We start from the raw sequence: 18,182 nt of genomic DNA on the forward strand, positions 1-18,182 counted from the left end.
AAGCATCTTGAACGGCAGCCTGTGAAGGGACCGGTTCAGGACACGCAGATCCAGGATTGGCCGTAGCCCACCGCCCTTCTTTGGTACAATGAAGTAGGGGCTGTAGAACCCTGACTTCATATCGGCTGGAGGGACCGGCTCGATTGCATCCTTCGCCAGGAGGACAGCAATCTCCGCCCGGAGAACAGGTGCATTGTCCAGGGACACCTGAGTGTAGTGGACACCCCTGAAGACCGGGGGACGCCGGGCGAACTGAATCGCATAGCCGAGTCTGATAGTGCGAATGAGCCAGCGGGACGGGCTGGGGAGCGCTATCCAGGCTTCCAGACACCGAGCCAGCGGGACCAAAGGCACCACAGACGCACCGGGGGTGGGGCAGCGAAGCAGAGTGCTGGAACCCGACTCGGACGGCGCAGCGGCCCGAAGTGGGGTCAGACTCTGCGAGGTGACAGTGTGAATGGGAGACGGCTGGGGGGCGGCCTCGACCATCACACTGGGACCTGCTGGCGAAGTGAGAGTGGGCTGCGAGTGGCAAGGCGGAGCCTCGCGCGCTGACAGCCACAGTCTCTTGTGACCTGGAGGATTGGGAAACTGCTCTTTTTGTGATGAAGTGGGTACCGCTGGACTCCGGAGAGCCAGCGGCGGGACAGACAATTTCACAAATTCCCCCCGGCCCTCCTCCGGGGGTGGGAGAGACGATGGAGTCCTCTCCCGAAGAGCAGGAACCTTCCCCTCCAGGTCGCCCGTCTCAGGGTCGCGTCTTCCTCGACCTCTTGCCACCTGGCTTGGCCTGAGCGGGCTGGGCGCCGCGTCCGCGACCGGCACCCTGCTGTTTGGCTGGTGTAGGCTGCTGCTTTGCCAACTTAGCAGGGGCGGAGGACGACGCAGGCGGGCGCCCTCGGCGACGAGCGGGTTGAGGCTGTGCTGCCGGCGGCGGGGTGGAGGCAGCAGCGTGTTTGATAGCCTCAGCCTGCTTCTGGGCGGCAGAGAACTGCTGGGCGAAGCTCTCTACCGCGTCGCCGAAAAGGCCGACCTGTGATATGGGGGAGTCCAGGAACCGATATTTGTCGGTATCCCTCATATCAGCAAGGGTCAGCCAAAGGTGGCGTTGCTGGACCACAAGCGTGGCCATCGCCTGACCAACAGAACGTGCCGTCACCTTAGTCGCCCGGAGGGCGAGGTCCGTGGCGGCACGCAGCTCCCCAAGCAGCTGCTGGTCAAGACCTCCCTGGGGCATTTCCATCAACGCTTTTGCCTGATGAACTTGCAAAAGGGCCATGGCATGCAAGGCAGAGGCAGCCTGTCCGCAGGCTCTGTAAGCTTTCTCTGTCAAGCCTGACGAGAATTTACAGGCCCGGGATGGGAGACGCGGCTCACCGCGCCAGCCAGAGGCCGTTGGACACAGTTGCATCGCAACAGACCTCTCGACTGGGGGAATCCGCGTATATCCCCTAGCCTCCCCGCCATCCAGGTTGGTGAAGGCGGACGAGGGACCAGGTCTCGCACGAACGCTATAGGGCGTCCGCCAGGACCTGGTCACCTCATCATGCACCTCCGGGAAGAATGGCATCGGGGCGGGGCGCTGGGGACCAGCGCGGGCCGCCCCGAGGTACCAATCATCGAGCCGAGAAGGTTCGGGACACGGTGGAGGGTTCCAGACGAGCCCGACCTTCTCGGCAGCCCGGGAAAGCATAGCCGTCAACTCAGGATCAGGCTCGGACAACGCTACGGTCCCGGAGGGAGGTAACGCAGCCGAGTCTTCATCTCCCGAGGACTCTTGCTCACCTTCCGATGCCGCGATCGACATGCAGTCATCCGCCGGTGCTCCGAAAGAAACGGCTGGTCGCTCCGTAGAGGGACCAGCACGCTCAATCGGCAACACCACCGGTTGCAGTGAGGTAGAGGGGACAGGGGCCCGCGGAGCGATGCTCGGCGGGGAAGCCCTGACCGTGATCCTCAGATCACCCTGCCTACACGCCGGCGCACCGTCACCCCGGCCGAAGCCAGAGAAAACGGCGGCACGGGGCATAGGGGAGGGGACCCCCGCTCCCTGAGAACCAAGGAACGAGAGTCTCGATCTCAACACTGCAATAGTCATGTTCCCACAGTGAGAACATGAACTATCCACAAAAGCTGCTTCAGCGTGCTGAACGCCCAGGCACGTGATGCAGCGATTGTGGCCGTCAGCGGGGACCAATGAACGACCGCATCCAGTAACGCACAGACGAAATGACATCTTGAAAAAGACGCAGGGTTCGTCTGTGAAGCTCTTTTAGGAGGGGAAAAATTCAGCTCTCTTGTGCTGAAGCACACAGGGAGTGTCACGATGTGTTCGGGTACACCACTCCCCGAACACAACGGAGGAACCGGCCCAAATCGCAACAGACCACAATGCTGGGAAATGGAAATTGAGTGCTGTAAAAACAGCAGTTGAGAGCTTTAAGCTCAGGCTCCTCGGGAAGCTCGCGACCTCGCTGGAGTGCCGTTGCACCAACACAAGAAAAAGAAATTTTCCTTTTTTTTTTAGCTTGAAGAATTCACTGAAGTCTGAAAGCTGGAAACACACTAGATGGCTCCGAAGCGAAAGACAGAGTGCGATTACATCTGCTCCCCTATTTATACCACCTGGCGGGGGCGGTGCGCATTATGCAAATATCGCACGCCAACTCCATTGGCCTGTTGTAGTTCACTCGAAGCTGATAGGGCTCTCTAGCGATATCCCAATTCGTCGGTCACTACTGACGTACGTCGAACGTGACCGACTGAAAGGGAACTTCCATTCATATGATCATGCACTTTTTAAAAATTTACAAATGGTTTTGATAGATTGTTTACAATGATTAAAAGCTTCATTGTTAAATCATTAACAAACATTATATAATGCTTAACAGATCATTAGTTAATATATATTCAAATAGCTATGAGATAATATGCTCGTTATTGTTTAAATAAACTTATTAAAGATTACATAATGATTAACAGATCATTTTTTAATTTAAATAAAATGCTATCAAATCTAATTAAACTTCAGTTCATATATTACCTAATACAGTTTTTTTTACATTTACAAATATATATATATATTTAAAAAAAAATATTTTTGTTTATAAATGTTTACTGTTAATCATTTAGTACCTTTATGGGCATTGGACTTTTAGCTGCTGTAACAACACTTGTGTAAAGGGTGGTTAGTAAAGTTTAGCTAAATGCTTGCTAAAGACATAAAAACTTTACATAATTGTAATTTGGGTGCAAAATATGTTTTTATTGTCTCAACCTTAAACAAGATGTTTCTTGAATCATACATCAACAGGAGAAAAAAATTTCAAGAAAATACTTCAATTATCAAAACAATGTAATATAAACAGTTTGAACAGTGTTCCCTTGTAGTAATCAAACTGACCCCTGTACACTGTTGAACACTTAACCAACCCTTAAACCTACCCGTACCATCAAACCTGTCCCTTACCTTACCTGAATCACACCTCAATAGCAGCAAAAGTATTTTGCAATAGAACATGAAAACAATGGGCTCTACCATACACCCGGCGCAATGCTATGTTGTATATAATGTTTGTTAATAATTTGTTAATGAAAGTCATTATAAAGTGTTACCTTGATGGAATGTAAATGTGTACCTTGAATGCAAAGTCGCCTTGGAAAAAGTGTCTGCTAATGTAAAATGTTATGAGAAACTATTTAAGACATATGTACTTCGCACTTTTAAGTCTATGTGAAATTGTAATGGAGTACAAAGTATTATTTTTTATCTTGTAAATGTAACTGAGTAAAACTTCAAGTATTCCATTAACAGAAACGAAGTACAGATTCCCCAAAATAATACTTAAGTATAGCGGTGAAGTACTTTACACCTCTGTCTCAGTCTCAGAAGCTGCAGGACGTGGAGCATCGCTCTGCACGAGACACACAAAGCCGACAGGAGCTGGAGAGCCTGAGGAGGCAGAGCCTGGAGCAGCTGCAGGAAGACGTGGAGGACAGAGAGAGTCAACTCAGGGCTCTAAGTGCACAACTCGAGAAAAACAGCAAAGAGACGGAGCTATGGCAACAGCGCAACCACAAGCAAATCAAACATGTGAGTCTGAACTGCAAGCTTTATGATGATTTCACAATATCCATAAAACAATAAAACTTTACCTTTTCAACATCAAATATACTTCATCATACTTCACCAACTAAAAAAATAACCCCTAAACATGTTGTTTACAAGCTGCTTAATTCATACAAATTAAAAATGAATTAAAATGAATGAAAACTAAATTCATAAAATGATCCCATGAACCTAAAAAGTTCTATATACTGTATGAAGCACCTGACAGAACTAATAATTCTATACAGAACCTTTTCTTCTAATAGAGTCATGGGTTTGGTTTCCAGGAAATGCATGAACTGATGAAATGTACACCTTTACTGCAATATAAGTTGTTTTGGATAAAAGCGTTTGCCAAATGCAAAAATGTTAATGATTTTGTATTTTGAAGGTGAGAGGTCAGCTTCATCAGGAGCGGAGTCTGAAACAAGAAGCGTTCCAGCAGGTGGACAAACTACAAAGTCAGATGCACAATATTGAGGCATCGTTGTGTAAATCTACATTCCCTTCAGGTGCTTACAAAACTCTTTTTATTGACCGTTTTTAGAATTAAGGAAACATTTTCATTCATATCAATTACTTTTTCATGCTTAAGGACGCCAAAGCTCCTCCTCGAGAAGGCTACGTTTAAGAAATGCATCGGCAGGTAAATCAGTTTTCAATCTGAAGTACTTAACTGGCATGATTGTCTTTACAATATTGCCAAAGCATTATACACAAGACATGTAATGACAATAAAAATATGCAGTATAGCAGTAACAAACAATAATAATAATAATATATACTGTATATATATACAGACACTGTAATATGTTTGATTATATTGCTTAAAGCAGTAGTTCATTTCGAGTCATTTTCTCTGTGGCTTGTTGTATTACAGGTGTGCTCAGGAACAACTCAGTTATGTCTTTTACAAACAGTAGCTTTATCAACACAACTGATGACCTCAACACTGAATCTGGTTGGAGAGAGTCTTGGACACCTCTGGATAGACCCAAAACAGTGAGTTCATTGATTCATGTAGTAAAAGTCATTTAACATGCCAACCATTACAGGACATTACATTTCTTCATTTACTCATCTTTCCAACCCTTCTTGACTGTTCCCTTTAAATAAAATTCTGATCATAGAACAAAGAACATGTTATGTGGTATGAGTTTATTTGTTTCCTTTAACATTCCATTGTTCTAATTCACAGAATTCCAATCGCCTTCGTCTGGACATTTCAGAGGCACTGTTACCCAGTCTTCCTGATGGAATCACATCTTCTAACCACCCGTCATACCAGAATCTTAGATTGGGTCACAAGTAAATCAACTGAAACCACACAAACTGACACCTTTTGATTTATTTTGAGACTTCTTATTGATAGTGATTGTAGAGAGAAGACAGGATATCCGTGGAGAGAACGGAGGTAGTTGGAGGCTGGATCTGAAACTGTCTTCCACTTTTACTTGTGTCCAGTCTAATCTAAATGGCCCTGACAGGTCTGATTTTTTTTTTTATTAAAACTTTGCATTAATCAAAAATGTATGTTTAACCATTATTGGGTGAATCTCATGCCATATCCAGTCTCATTTCACTACCAAATCCCAATAAAAATTTTTAGGACCATAAAGATTGTATTATTTTCATGACACATTTTCCCTCAAATTCTCTGTAATGATTTTGGGGTGGGACAAATTCCTCAATAGCATTTTTGAGGAATTTTGGTCACTTGAAATAAAATAAATGTTAACTGAAATAAAATAAAATAAATTAAAACTATACAGACATTAAAAATAATAAAAATGACAAAAATGTATAAAATTAAAAACCAATGCAAAAAAACAGTTTTTCTGTAATTTTATAAGTAAAATTATATATATTATATTATTATTATATATGTATTATATTATTATATAATGTATATATTAAGTATATAATGTCCAATAGCCATTTTCATTGCTTTACAGTAAAGAATATTAAATTATCATTAACATTTTTTTTTTGCATTACAGAAATTACAATAAAAAAATTTGCATTATGGCAATGAGCAAACTGTTCTCGTATCACTTAAATAAATGGATTTTGGACAAATATATTTGGAGTTGTATGTATGTGAACCATTTATCTTTAGTCTTGTCATTTATTTAGTCAAGTACAAAAACTTTGTAATAATTTAATAATGGTTAGACTTCATGATCCATATTGCAGCCATTATCTAAAAAAAAAAAAAATGTTTCAGCTTATTCTCAGTCAGCTTTACTGTATAAAAATGGAACCATTTACAACAAAAGAGAAAAAGCATCAGCATTATGAAGGAGTTCCCAAAGGATTCATACAGTTGTGTCTGTTCAGTTTTGCGGGGTCATGCTGGTGGTATAGAGGTACGAGACCGTTCCAGCCTGGATCTGGAAGGTTTGACCCTGAATCTGATCGCTGGGGATCTGCTCGCTGGTCTGGCTGATGGAGATGGGCTGTCCGCTCTGACTGCTGATGTGAATGCCTCCTGTTGGACTTGGGCGGCTGGGATTTTCATCTGAGGTCTCGGACATTTGGTGGATCACCTGCAGCTGCTGCGGAGCTCCGTGATGAACCTGCAGCTGCTCCATGGCTTCTTTTGTCAGCGTGATGACGTGCATTTGCTCCGGCGGTCCGCTGCTCACTTGACTTCCCAGGACGCTGATGGTTTGAATTTGAGTACCGCCGTCTAATCCGTCCGGCGTGACCAGCGCCAGGTTTTGGACGTGATCAGAAGGTTGGGTGAGAAGGGCGAGACCCTGCTCCACAGAAGTATCTTCTGCAGTGATGATACTGATACCTTGATCCTGACCCAGGTTGATGTTTTCCACCTCGCTGGTCACCACCAGCTGGATTTCCTGCTCGCCGTGGGTGGGAAGCTGGTACGGCTGGAGTTGGAGGATGCTGTGCATTTCTTCAGCTCCTGATGGGGCCTCCACCTCCGCAGGTCCCGTGCTCTCAGCTTCTCCTTGTTGACGCTCTTTGTTGTGAGTCTTGGTGTGAGCTTTAAGGTTGTCTATTCGGGCGAATGACAGGTTGCAGACAGAACACGTGAAGGGCTTTTTACCCGTGTGAGACGCCACGTGACGCCTTCTGGCACTGGGGTCAGAGAAGGTCTTATCGCAGATGTTGCAGATGTATGGCTTCTCCCCTCTGGATCACAAGAAAGATTTGTTTTAACATGCAAATCTGGAGCATTAAGGCAAAAACATGTTTTTTCATGCACTGGTCAGTTTTGAGATTTTGGGCTATCAGGCTTGGAAAGAAAACCTTCATAATACACTTTAAAGTGTTTATTTTATTGTACTTTATCTATTTGCATCTGTAGATTTCAATTACAATACATATCTTTAAAGGCCATTCAAATAAAATACATTTTTTTCTCTTGCAGTGAGTCAGAAATCTCCACTTCAGCAGCTTTACATAAACCAAACCTTACAGTTTTATTCCTATCTATATTCTCAAGGTTTTTACTGAGCTGTTTGTTTATATATCATTTGTCTGATTTATATCCACCTTTTTCCTTATGAGCCTACTGCTTTTGGGCGGAGTTCCCCTGGTAAAATTCGCATTCCTGGGGCTAAATATCATGTTATTTGGGGTCGCTTCAACCCATGGACATGAAAAACAACCCACGGCAACAGTGTTAAAGTAGCCCAATTGGCAACACTGCAGCTGCCTCTAGGCGTTGCAAATATAGCCGCCGAGTGAACAGACTTTCCTTGAAAGGGACTTTGGTTTGACTTAATGAGCTGTAAAATTTCCTTCATGTTCTATTTTCAGATGTCAGAAGAATAACGCAATGCTTGGTATTTTAATGTGGCAAGGTATAACAAGAATATATATGGCAAGAGCTCTTTTCAGTTGCTGCATTCTTTTCCTCCTGATTATTTTCTTTTTTCCTTTGTGTTCTGCTGTAACAGTATAGCTGATTTGCAATCACGTGATTCTGATGATGCGCGGAATTCAGATGGAGGGCAGGAAGTGAAAAGCAGAATGGATGAGATGGAGGAAAGTCTTTAATGGTTTAGACACTATTACAAGAGAGGTATAAACAGAAAATCACAACATATGTTGGACGTGATCCTTACGTTATAAAAAGGAGGGATTTTTCTACTGAATTGGAATATTGGAATATTTCATCGAGACTGTAAGCAACTTCTCCAGTTGTGTAAAGCACCAAGTTTTTCCTTCAAGTATGAGAGTTAAGGCGTGATTTCCCCTTACCTATGGGAATGACTTAAGGGTGTTGCATATAAAGTCTTTGATATAATCCCTTAAACCGCTAAGTGTTTCACAACAGCCATGTACACGTTATTTGTTAATACAGATAGGGTATGTTATGTAATTTGCTATGTATGTAATTTGACCAATGTTTATGTGAATAAATGCTTAAATTAAAATGTATATAAAGCGACCGATCATGTCTTGTTAGAAGACTTGGGTTGAACCTGCTCGCTCCGTGTAACACTAATGGTGAAGTTTTCACCGTTTACACATACTGTATGTTATACTAAGGAAAATGACACTTATTGGTGCTTTATGCAACCGGGCACGGACATCCTTCCTCTCCAGAAAAAAAAGAAAGCATAGAAAACTATGGAGGCATATTACTTTTTTGTTAGTGGTTGCATATGCAAGTTGTATTAACTTTTCACAAAGTGGTCACTGTACACACATGCATTATCTGACTTGGCTCCTCCCGACCGCAGACGCAGGATTAAAAGCCACTTTTTCCTGCGTTTTTCAGTCAGTTTCTTGCACTTTTCTCCCTGATGAACAACAACTTTTGGTACACAACAAAAGCTCCTTGTGGTTTTTAGGTTTGACCGATTATAAACGACACAAAACTTAGTCATTTCATAGTGCTTTCCTATGTAGAAAATCACTTCCTGCCCTCCATCTGCATTTCGCGCCACGCTGTGACTTCGTGCAAACAACCTATTAAAAAAATAACTGTCTCCCCTTTTCACTTCTAATCCATATTAACCGTGTTTACTGGAATATTTCTAAAGCAGGTAAATACATTTTACTGTCTGTCAAAATGACGGAAATCACTTCGAAATATTATCACTTACTGTTCCAGTTAATGAACATTTTTGATTAAGGTAACATATGTTATATAATACAGACATATATTACTACAGTGATATTTAACCTGTCCGTAATATTGCTGTGGAAATATTCAAGCTTTTGGGGTTATTCATAGTGTGTTGTAGTTGTTTGTTAATGCTTTTTCACTTTTAAATTTCCTTTTAATTTTCGATGGTTGAAGGGTGAGTAGAATAACGTCATCTCATTGTACCCAGTTTTTGAAAATGCTTATTATTTTGTTCATAGAGCGAACCTTTTACTGATTGCATCATGGGGCGTAGGAAAAAGGTGGATAACATTTTATTTCACTATCTATTTGCATCTAAAGATTTCAATTACAATACATATATTTAAAGGCCAGAAATGTCCACTTCAGCAGCTTTACATACACCAAACTTTACAGTTTTATTTCTATCTATATTCTGAAGGTTTTTACAGAGAGGTTTGTTCATCTAACATTCGCATTCCTAAACATTTTATTCTTAAAAAAACATTGTATAAATGTATTCTTTTTCTGGCTGTTGACAGTATTTCTATAAAGAGATATCCAAAAATCTGTAAAAACCTTTAACGGTGTATGTCAACAAAATGAAACATAATTATGAACATGGTTTATCCAATGTTCAGATTTCTGTTCTGGAAATGTATGCAAATTAGTGCATATTTAATTACACAATGCCTCATTTGAACATAATATTTAAGAAAACCTGTCTGCAATTCTTAACGCAATCAGTCAACTAGGGAAGTATGGAGATATCTATCAGTTTTCATTTTTTACTCTATTCATCAGCAGTGTCTTAATATGTTAATGTCATTTTAATATGTTGATTTCTGACCTGTGTATCCTGATGTGTGTCTGCAGTGTGCTCTTGGCTGTAAAACACTTCCCACAGATTTCACATGTAAACGGCTTCTCACCTGCAGTAATAACACAGGTGTTCATACAGCATGGATAGTATGCACACTGCTATGAAGTGTGATCTGTTTATTACCAGTATGAGTTCTCAGGTGCTTCTTCAGTTGAGCTGCATCCATAAATTTATGATGACACTGCGCACACTCAGGTAACGCTTTTCCAGTGTGAACACGGTAATGGCTTTTTAGCTGCCGCTTCTGACTGAAGCTTTTCTCACACTGGTCACAACTAAAAGATTTATTCTCTGCAGAAAGACAAGGGAGAATATGATGGAACATCAGGCAGTATATATATACATATATATTCAGTTTTTTGAAAATAAATATATTCAGATGTTTTGATCATGATGATCATACGATGATGAGACCAATGTTTTTTTTTCATTTATTTGATAAAAAAATAAATAAAGTAAAAACAGTAATCTTTTGTAACACTCTAAATGTCTTTACTGTCACAATTGATCAATTTAATGCATCTTTGCATCTAAGCATTTGACAGTTTTTCCACAATTGCTAAGACACTAAACCCCATTCTCTGAACCAAATTTTCAGGCCTAAACCCATTTGCCGAATGGGGGTCAAAATGACAGTTATTTATTATCATTATTTTATTTTTTACAGAGATCGGTAGGTCTATTAGTAAAATCTGTTGACTTTAGCAATCTTTGTTTCATTATATGCCAACAGTGACAGTTCAAAAATGGCAAAAAGCACTTCTTGTGTTTTTGCCTCAAGTTTGCATGCCTGTAACTCTAGAAGTATTCAAGATATCTTAATATCCTTTTAGATTCTGGTTCATAACCAACTGTCCTTTTGGCATCTTCATTTTTTAAGCCCCTATATAGTTCAGTGCCATAGATATGGGGTTCTCAAAGCAGCTCCACTTGAGGCAAAAACACAAAAAGTGTTTTTTGCCATTTTTGATCTGTCACTGTTGGCACACAATGCAACAAAGATTGCTAAAGTCAACAGATTTTACTAATAGACCTACCAATCTCTGTGTAAAAATAAAATAATGATGCTGCCATCTTTCTAAAGTCATTTTTACACCCCTCTAATTTGGCTCCAAATCTCAGGTGAAAATTGTAATTTTGACCCCTCTTTACAAAATAGTGGATTATTCAGTAAATATATATCTGTGACATTTAATATTTTGGCTTTGTCTTTCTACAGAAAAAATATTAACAAATTCAAAAATTTGAGCCGGGGACCTCTGGTTGAGTTGACACGGAATGACCCTACTACAATAGTCCGAATGCAAAAGGTTTTTTTTTTTTTTGACCTTTTGCATTCGCACTATTGTATTTTTACAGTATGCAAGTGCTGAATATACAGGCATTCAATAGTATACAATATTCAATACAATACTACTTAGTACATAGAGTATACATTATATTCACCTTACTAAGTTGCGATAACAATACTTTGTTCTGTAACTACATGCTCTGGATGCCGTTATCCATTTTTTTATGTAGTGTCTAATGAATGATCTGTAGTGTTTATATATATATATTGACTGGCTGTGGGTATGATTTGAAAGTATTGTTTAATTTCGAGTACAGGTGAAATGGTTTTGAATCAATTGTTTGATTCTGCCAGAAGAGTCAAGGGGTTTTGTGAGCTTAATTTGAAGATTTGGCTTTGTGTTTAATGTTGTGAGAGAATGGGTGAAGGTTTAAAAAAAACATGTCTTGGCAATTGCGAAAAACTGTAATCTTACCCCAAACTTTTGAAGTTGGAGCAGTGATTTGGTATATTTGTGCAGTAGTTGCGTAGTCACCTGCGTGTAGGTTCATGTGCTCCAGTAGGGAGTGTTTGGTGGACAGCGCTTTGGAGCATACGGTGCAGATGAAGGGCTTTTCTCCCGTGTGCATGCGCTGATGAACCAAAAGAGTGTGTTTCTGGGTGAAACCCTTCCCACAAACACTGCATCTGAATGGTTTTTCACCTGCATAAAAGTCATTTTACATTGAGATTTCCAATGGACACTTTTCATGTAATCAATCTAAGCAATTAATCTCTGATGAAATACAATATAATTAACAGAATATTGACCTAGTCACATTAATTGATAGATGTTTACTGTGTAAAACAAACAAATGTTTAAAACAAACCGTAACACTTTACAATAATTTCTCATTTGTTAACATTACAGTTAATGCATTAGTTAACATGAACTATGAACAATATATTATTATAGCTTCTATTAATCTTTATTAATGTTAGTTTATAAAAATACAATTGTATTTTTTACTCAAGTTAGTTCACAGTGCAGTTAACAGTTAACATTTGATTTAAAAAATGCATTAAATGTAAATGGAAATTAACATTAACTAAGATTAATAAATGCTTTAGAAGTATTGTCAGTTCTTGTTAATTAACGTTAACAAATGAAACCTTATTGTAAAGTGTTACCCAACATACCTTTCATTTTACATCTAACTGTTTATGTTTTTCATGTCTCCGTTCATCACTGTTACTTTTTAGTCGGTTATGGGTCATTCCTGGGATTCGGTAATATTTCAACTTGGATTTTTTTAAAACTATGTATAATCATTTTCTAAATACCCCACATCATTACGGCACATATCAAACCTCCAAAAAATCATATTTTCCCACCCCAGGCATTAAAGACCTTTTATTATTTTCTTTTTTTTTTTCTTCAGATTTAAACACCTTTTATTCTCAACCCTGTAAGAGACAAAATGGAATGGGTTTAAAAAGGTTTCTACACAAAACTTGCAATAAAACATACATCTACCTACTGCTCATGTGTCCCTCATAACAATCTAACAACTAATGTAACATTTATGATAATTTTCACATTTGACTGAAGTTAAAAATAAACAAATTGTGTCTGTGGTCACAGCCTGTCACAAGTTTTCAACCTAGAGACAATGAGAAATATACAGATATATGACAGTTGAGTGTGATGGGGTTGAGGGTTTTTTTGCACAAAATGGCCACTGCTCCTCTTGCAGTATAGGGGAGTAGGCCATATATGGCAGCAATGAAATAAGTACATTGTATATACTTATGGATTTAAATAGAATTTTGAAAAAGAATAATTTTCAATTTTAATTTTATGTGATGGGGTTGAGATGTAAAGCTTGACAATACCCTCCCTGACTATAATACGCCTCAAAAATATTCATAAAAGATATGCTACTACTTACCATCTTCTGAACCACTGTTAAAGAGACCTGAATGATGTCATTTCTGGTAAATGATGTCACATATGCGTGGAGTCTAAATTATTATAGGCGGAGAATGGTTGGCGTGACGGGGTTCAGTTCAGACTGAGGGACATAGCTTTATAGTCAGTTTTTTATCAAATATCTTGCATTTTTTTAAAGAAAATATTTTTCACAAGAAAGTAACAAATAAATACTTACAATATTGCCAAAAATTATAGACACTGTGCACATTTTGTTAAATATTTTTTAAGTACAAATTCAGTATAGTGCCTCAGGGACATGGCAAAATACTTATTATAAAACGCATAGTTCCGGCCCTTGATTCTGATTGGTTGAGCCACATTCGAAGCCGTTGTAAAATTCCCAAAAACATACAGTTCACCGCATTACTGTGCCACTGAATGTGTATGTTGCTGCATCTGTCTTAGCAACGTAAACATGTTTGTTCTCTATTCATTTTGTTCATTGAAGCTAACTGCATTATGTAAAAGAGTATTGTGAGAGAGAGATCGAGTGACCGAGTGTACTATCTGCATTCAGATTTAGCGTTTTCCTTCAGGTCAGTCCTATGTTCATAATAAAAAATCCGTTTGACTGTCCGCCACGATCTTGTCCTTTTAACATTTAATGGGTTTTCCCGTGCCCTGCTGACTGACAGCGACAGTCATGTCATTTGAGTCTTGTTCCGTGTTCACGAGTTTAAATATAAAAGTCTTTGCGACCGAGTGACTCGCTCATAAAGACAATATTTGCTGCCATCTAGAGGCGTAATAAATGTAACTTCTGTTGCTGTTCATGGTCAGGGGCTATTTTTTCCAGAGGAAGAATGATTTTTAATGATTTTACTTCATGAAAGTTGCATTGATACTTATTTTTTGTCTTTAATATTTGTATTGTGTGGTAACCACTTTATAAAAGCAATAAGCCCCATGAAGCCGTGGTTTACAGTGAATTTATAACAGCTAAGGGGGTTTTAGGCACTCCGCTCCCCTTAGCTGTTATAAATTCACTGTAAATCACAGCTTCTTGGAGCTTATTGCTTTAGTGTACAATAGAAATAAGACATTATTGTATAATGCAATAGTTATTTTTATTCATTATAATGGACATACCAAAGTATTGTTAAAAGCTTTAAACATTTCATTTTGGTGAACCACCACTTTAAAAAGTCTGGGGGACTGAAATATTACTGAATCCCAGGAATGACCCAGATATAGAATAATAAAAAATATAGGTGTACCTGTATGAGTTCGTTGATGTATCTTCAGAAAGAGATGGTTTTTAAAAACCTTCCCACACTCGTCACATCTGGCCTCTGTGTCTGGGTACTTCCTCTTTCGCCCTCTCTTCCCCGGCTCCTTCCGCTCAGTCAGATGGTCTCCTAACCTGTATCCCTTCAGTTTGACAGGCTGCCTTATTTTGCGTTTGCTGTGACGGGGTCTGTCCTCTCTGGGGTTGTAGTCGCTGTCACTTAAGTCTCTTGGTGGTGAAGTGGGATCTAAGAGAGGTTCTGAGGGCTCTTGAGTCTCAGAGCTAGTCTTCGTTGGTAAACCGCTTTCTGGACTCTCTTTTTGGCTTAAATCCTGAGTGTACATGCTCTTTTTCGGGCGCCCTCTTTTACGCTTTGTCTGTATGCATTCATCAACACCTTCTCCCTCAGGGGACACCACATTTTCAACCGTTGAACTGTTCTTTTGAAGGTCCTCGTGGGCTTTGAGCAAATCTGGGATGTCCAGGAAGCGGGCCATGTCAAGCAGCTGCTCAGAGCTACTCTCGTCCACCAACACATTTGCGCTGTAGATGAACTCAAGCACTGTCGCGAAGGTTTTTGCAGTCATGCCATCCAGCTTGTACATCGACTGGCTTACCTGATCTTCAGCAGTGAACATTACTGAGAAATATTCACTGCTCGCTGCTAAAAGAGCCTTGTGCGCCTTGAAGTGCACGTCTTCTACGATAAGGGTTATGTCACAGAGCAGTTCCCTTCTTCTGAGTTTGTCAAATTTATGCAGGATGGTGTCCTTGTGTGTTTTTGAATGCAGGGTGAGGACAGATGATGCTGGCGGTAGAGACGACGCAGACATGATGCTGTAACAGCGAGCTTGGATCTAAAAGGAAAAGTTTGTAATGCATCTATTAAGTTACAATAGAGCAGTGGTTTTAGATGGGCATCAGGTGGTGAACAACACAATATCAAACCCATATTTCATGTAGTCTGGATCATATTTTCTTTTTTTTTTGGATAGACTTGTTCATGGTTTTTGAAGATAAGGGCATGTCAAGTGAATCAAATGTCACTCTAAAGTTCTGTTAATTGCATTAAATATAAATTTAAAATATATTGCAAATATATGCAATTAAGTGTCCAAAAATAACATTCCCTTCACAGTGGTAACTAAATACATTTTTTTTCAGTACAGAGATAGTATGTTAAAAGCACATTTTAGTTCGTATTCATGGTGTCTCAAAATAGCACAGTTGAGTCCACTTGGATGTTCTTAAAATTATCTTAAGAAGTACTAAAGAAGATTTTTTTAGTATATTAATTACCAAATTAGTGCGCAAAAATAGAGCACTAAGTACATTATGGAAGTACTTTTTTTTCACCTGGGCAACCAGAGGTCCCTGGCTCAAATTTTTAATTTTGTTAATATTTTTTCTGTTGAAAGACAAACATAAATAGTGATGAAAGCCAAAATATTAAATGTCACAGATGTATATTTACTGAGTAATCCACTATTTTGTAGAGGGGGGTCAAAATTACAATTTTCACCTGAGATTTGGAGCCAAATTAGAGGGGTGTAAAAATGACTTTAAAAAGATGGCAGCATCATTATTTTATTTTTACACAGAGATTGGTAGGTCTATTAGTAAAATCTGTTGACTTTAGCAATCTTTGTTTCATTATATGCCAACAGTGACAGTTCAAAAATGGCAAAAAGCACTTCTTGTGTTTTTTGCCTCAAGTTTGTATGCCTGTAACTCAACAAGTATTAAAGACATCTTAAAATACTTTTAGATTCTGGTTCATAACTAACTGTCCTTTTGGTATCTTCATTTTAAAGCCCCTCGATGGTTCAATCCCAGAGATATGGAGATCTGAATGCAGCTCCATGAGTAAATTGGTCAATTGTACTCATTTTCAGTGGTCAAAAACCAAATGTGGGTCACTTTGCACACAGCTGATATTTTTTCTTTTAAAGAGGAATATCTGAAGAACAAATAATGTTGAAACTAGAATTGTATCTCGTGTTTTTATACCTGAGTGCCATAAATATTCATTTTCCAAAGTTTACATGCCTGTAACTCTAAAAGTATTCAAGATATCTTAATATCCTTCTAGATTCTCATTCTTAATAAACTTTCCTTTTCATTTTCAAGGCCCTATATAGTTCATTTCCAGAGATGTATCTCAAAGCAGCTCCATGTTCAAATTGTTGAATTTTACCCATTTTCAGTGATCGAAAAACAAATGTGGTTTTGAAAATTGTAATTTTGACCCCCCTCTAAAAAATAGTGGATTACTCTGTAAATATACCTCTGTAACATTTAATATTTTGGCTTTCATCACTATTTATGTTTGTCTTTCTACAGAAAAAAAAAACAAAATGAAAAATTTGAGCCGGGGAAGTTTCCGAAATTTGGTTTATTTGACACGGAATGACCCTATATTATTTGCGTGATAAGTACGCTAAAATAAAGTATATTTTCACCCATCAGACCAACATTTTTGGGGTTGTGTCTGACCGTTGTGACCAACCAGTTGAGAATCATGTATGTACCATAGTAAATCCATGGTGGTGCATTTTTTTTGAAGAACCGTAAATACTATTATACGTGAATATGGTAATCATTCAAAACCAAGGTCTATTTCAACCTTTAGACCCAAACTGTAGGAATGTAAGCAAATTTATCTGACACATTAGTTGTCACAGAGATGTCTGTCAATGCATGCATGAATCATGCATGCACTGCACGCCATCTGAGCTATAAACACAACTCAGTATGGTGCAGAGTGTGTTGTGCATTAAATCTCACATTGCTTTATCTGCACAATGGGTCGCACACATCCACGCGCGCGCGCACTCTGAATCTTCATATATATCTATGTCAAAGGTCTTTGATCACAGTAATAAATGAATAAACTGCTTTAAAACCAGCGCCATGTGTAGCAACAAAGAGCTGCCTTGTTTTCGCGTCTAAAAGGCGCTCATATATTGCTAAAAGGCTAGCGCTGATCTGTAAATCACACTGTTTAATCTGCGAAACGCACTTGAAACAACAATTACACTACTCTCTGAAGACTATAATGTACGATTAAGCTTTCAGGACCTTACCTTAAAGGAACCGTTTCAGACAGGCATATCTCGCGAGAATTAGCCTACGTTCCGTGATTTCAGTATCTATCACAGAAATAGGCAGATAGAATAGAGTCTATTACTGGATAGAAAGGCAGCATCGCATTCCAAAAGGGGCGGGACGGTTATTAGACCACATGTATTTTAGGAATCTGTCAACAACTTGTTTAAAACTAAAAATTATTATTGTCATTTATTAAGCGAATAACAAACTGAAACTAAATGGTCTTAATTCACACATAATAACCACAGTATTTTATTTTTATTTTGTACGACCTCCTTTGGCCTTGATAACAGCTTGCATTCTTGCTGGCATTGTTTTTATGTACTTTTCCATAGTCTCTGTTGTTACTGACTTCCAAATAGTTTTAGTTGTTCCCAAAGACTTGCTTTTGAAATATACAAAATGATTGTTAGCAGTGTTGCCAACTATTTTCAAAGGAAAGTAGCTAAAGCCTGCCCAAAAAGTCGCTAAAATCACGTCGTACTTGCATTCTGCCTTCCTAA

At 39.4% G+C, this 18,182-nt stretch overlaps 2 protein-coding genes across 3 annotated transcripts in view; one reads left to right on the forward strand and one right to left on the reverse strand.

Moving 5' to 3' along the window:
* Nucleotides 1-6,080, forward strand: part of si:ch73-242m19.1 (uncharacterized) — a 43,235-nt gene extending 37,155 nt beyond the window's left edge. For both annotated transcript variants that reach the window (XM_051869383.1, XM_051869384.1), the window contains exons 42-46: nt 3,884-4,093; nt 4,500-4,620; nt 4,704-4,754; nt 4,989-5,110; nt 5,307-6,080. In XM_051869383.1, coding sequence (XP_051725343.1) covers nt 3,884-4,093; nt 4,500-4,620; nt 4,704-4,754; nt 4,989-5,110; nt 5,307-5,420 — 618 coding nt within the window. In that variant the 3' untranslated portion in view covers nt 5,421-6,080. The remainder of the gene's footprint in view (nt 1-3,883; nt 4,094-4,499; nt 4,621-4,703; nt 4,755-4,988; nt 5,111-5,306) is intronic.
* Nucleotides 6,081-6,216: 136 nt separating this feature from the next.
* On the reverse strand, nt 6,217-17,786 carry zbtb24 (zinc finger and BTB domain containing 24). The gene is made up of 6 exons (XM_051869389.1): nt 17,655-17,786; nt 14,558-15,425; nt 11,901-12,068; nt 10,198-10,365; nt 10,042-10,123; nt 6,217-7,264 (listed from the first exon to the last, which is right to left on the reverse strand). Exons 2-6 carry the CDS (start codon nt 15,399-15,401, stop codon nt 6,445-6,447), a joined length of 2,082 nt encoding a protein of 693 aa, XP_051725349.1. The 5' UTR covers nt 15,402-15,425; nt 17,655-17,786; the 3' UTR covers nt 6,217-6,444.
* Between the last annotated feature and the right edge of the window lie 396 nt (nt 17,787-18,182).

Source organism: Ctenopharyngodon idella, chromosome 17 (genome assembly GCF_019924925.1).
Source record: "Ctenopharyngodon idella isolate HZGC_01 chromosome 17, HZGC01, whole genome shotgun sequence".
Classification (NCBI taxonomy): Eukaryota; Metazoa; Chordata; class Actinopteri; order Cypriniformes; family Xenocyprididae; genus Ctenopharyngodon; species Ctenopharyngodon idella.

What these genes read in the sequence shown, in the direction of transcription:
- zbtb24 (XM_051869389.1), bottom strand. Translation starts at nt 15,401, where the DNA reads ATGTCTGCGTCGTCTCTACCGCCAGCATCATCTGTCCTCACCCTGCAT. An exon ending in ACATCAACGAACTCATACAG is followed by an intron (nt 12,069 to 14,557) that starts GTACACCTATAT and finishes ACTTTTATGCAG; the next exon opens with GTGAAAAACCATTCAGATGC. An exon ending in ACACACATCAGGATACACAG is followed by an intron (nt 7,265 to 10,041) that starts GTCAGAAATCAA and finishes CTTGTGATCCAG; the next exon opens with AGGGGAGAAGCCATACATCT.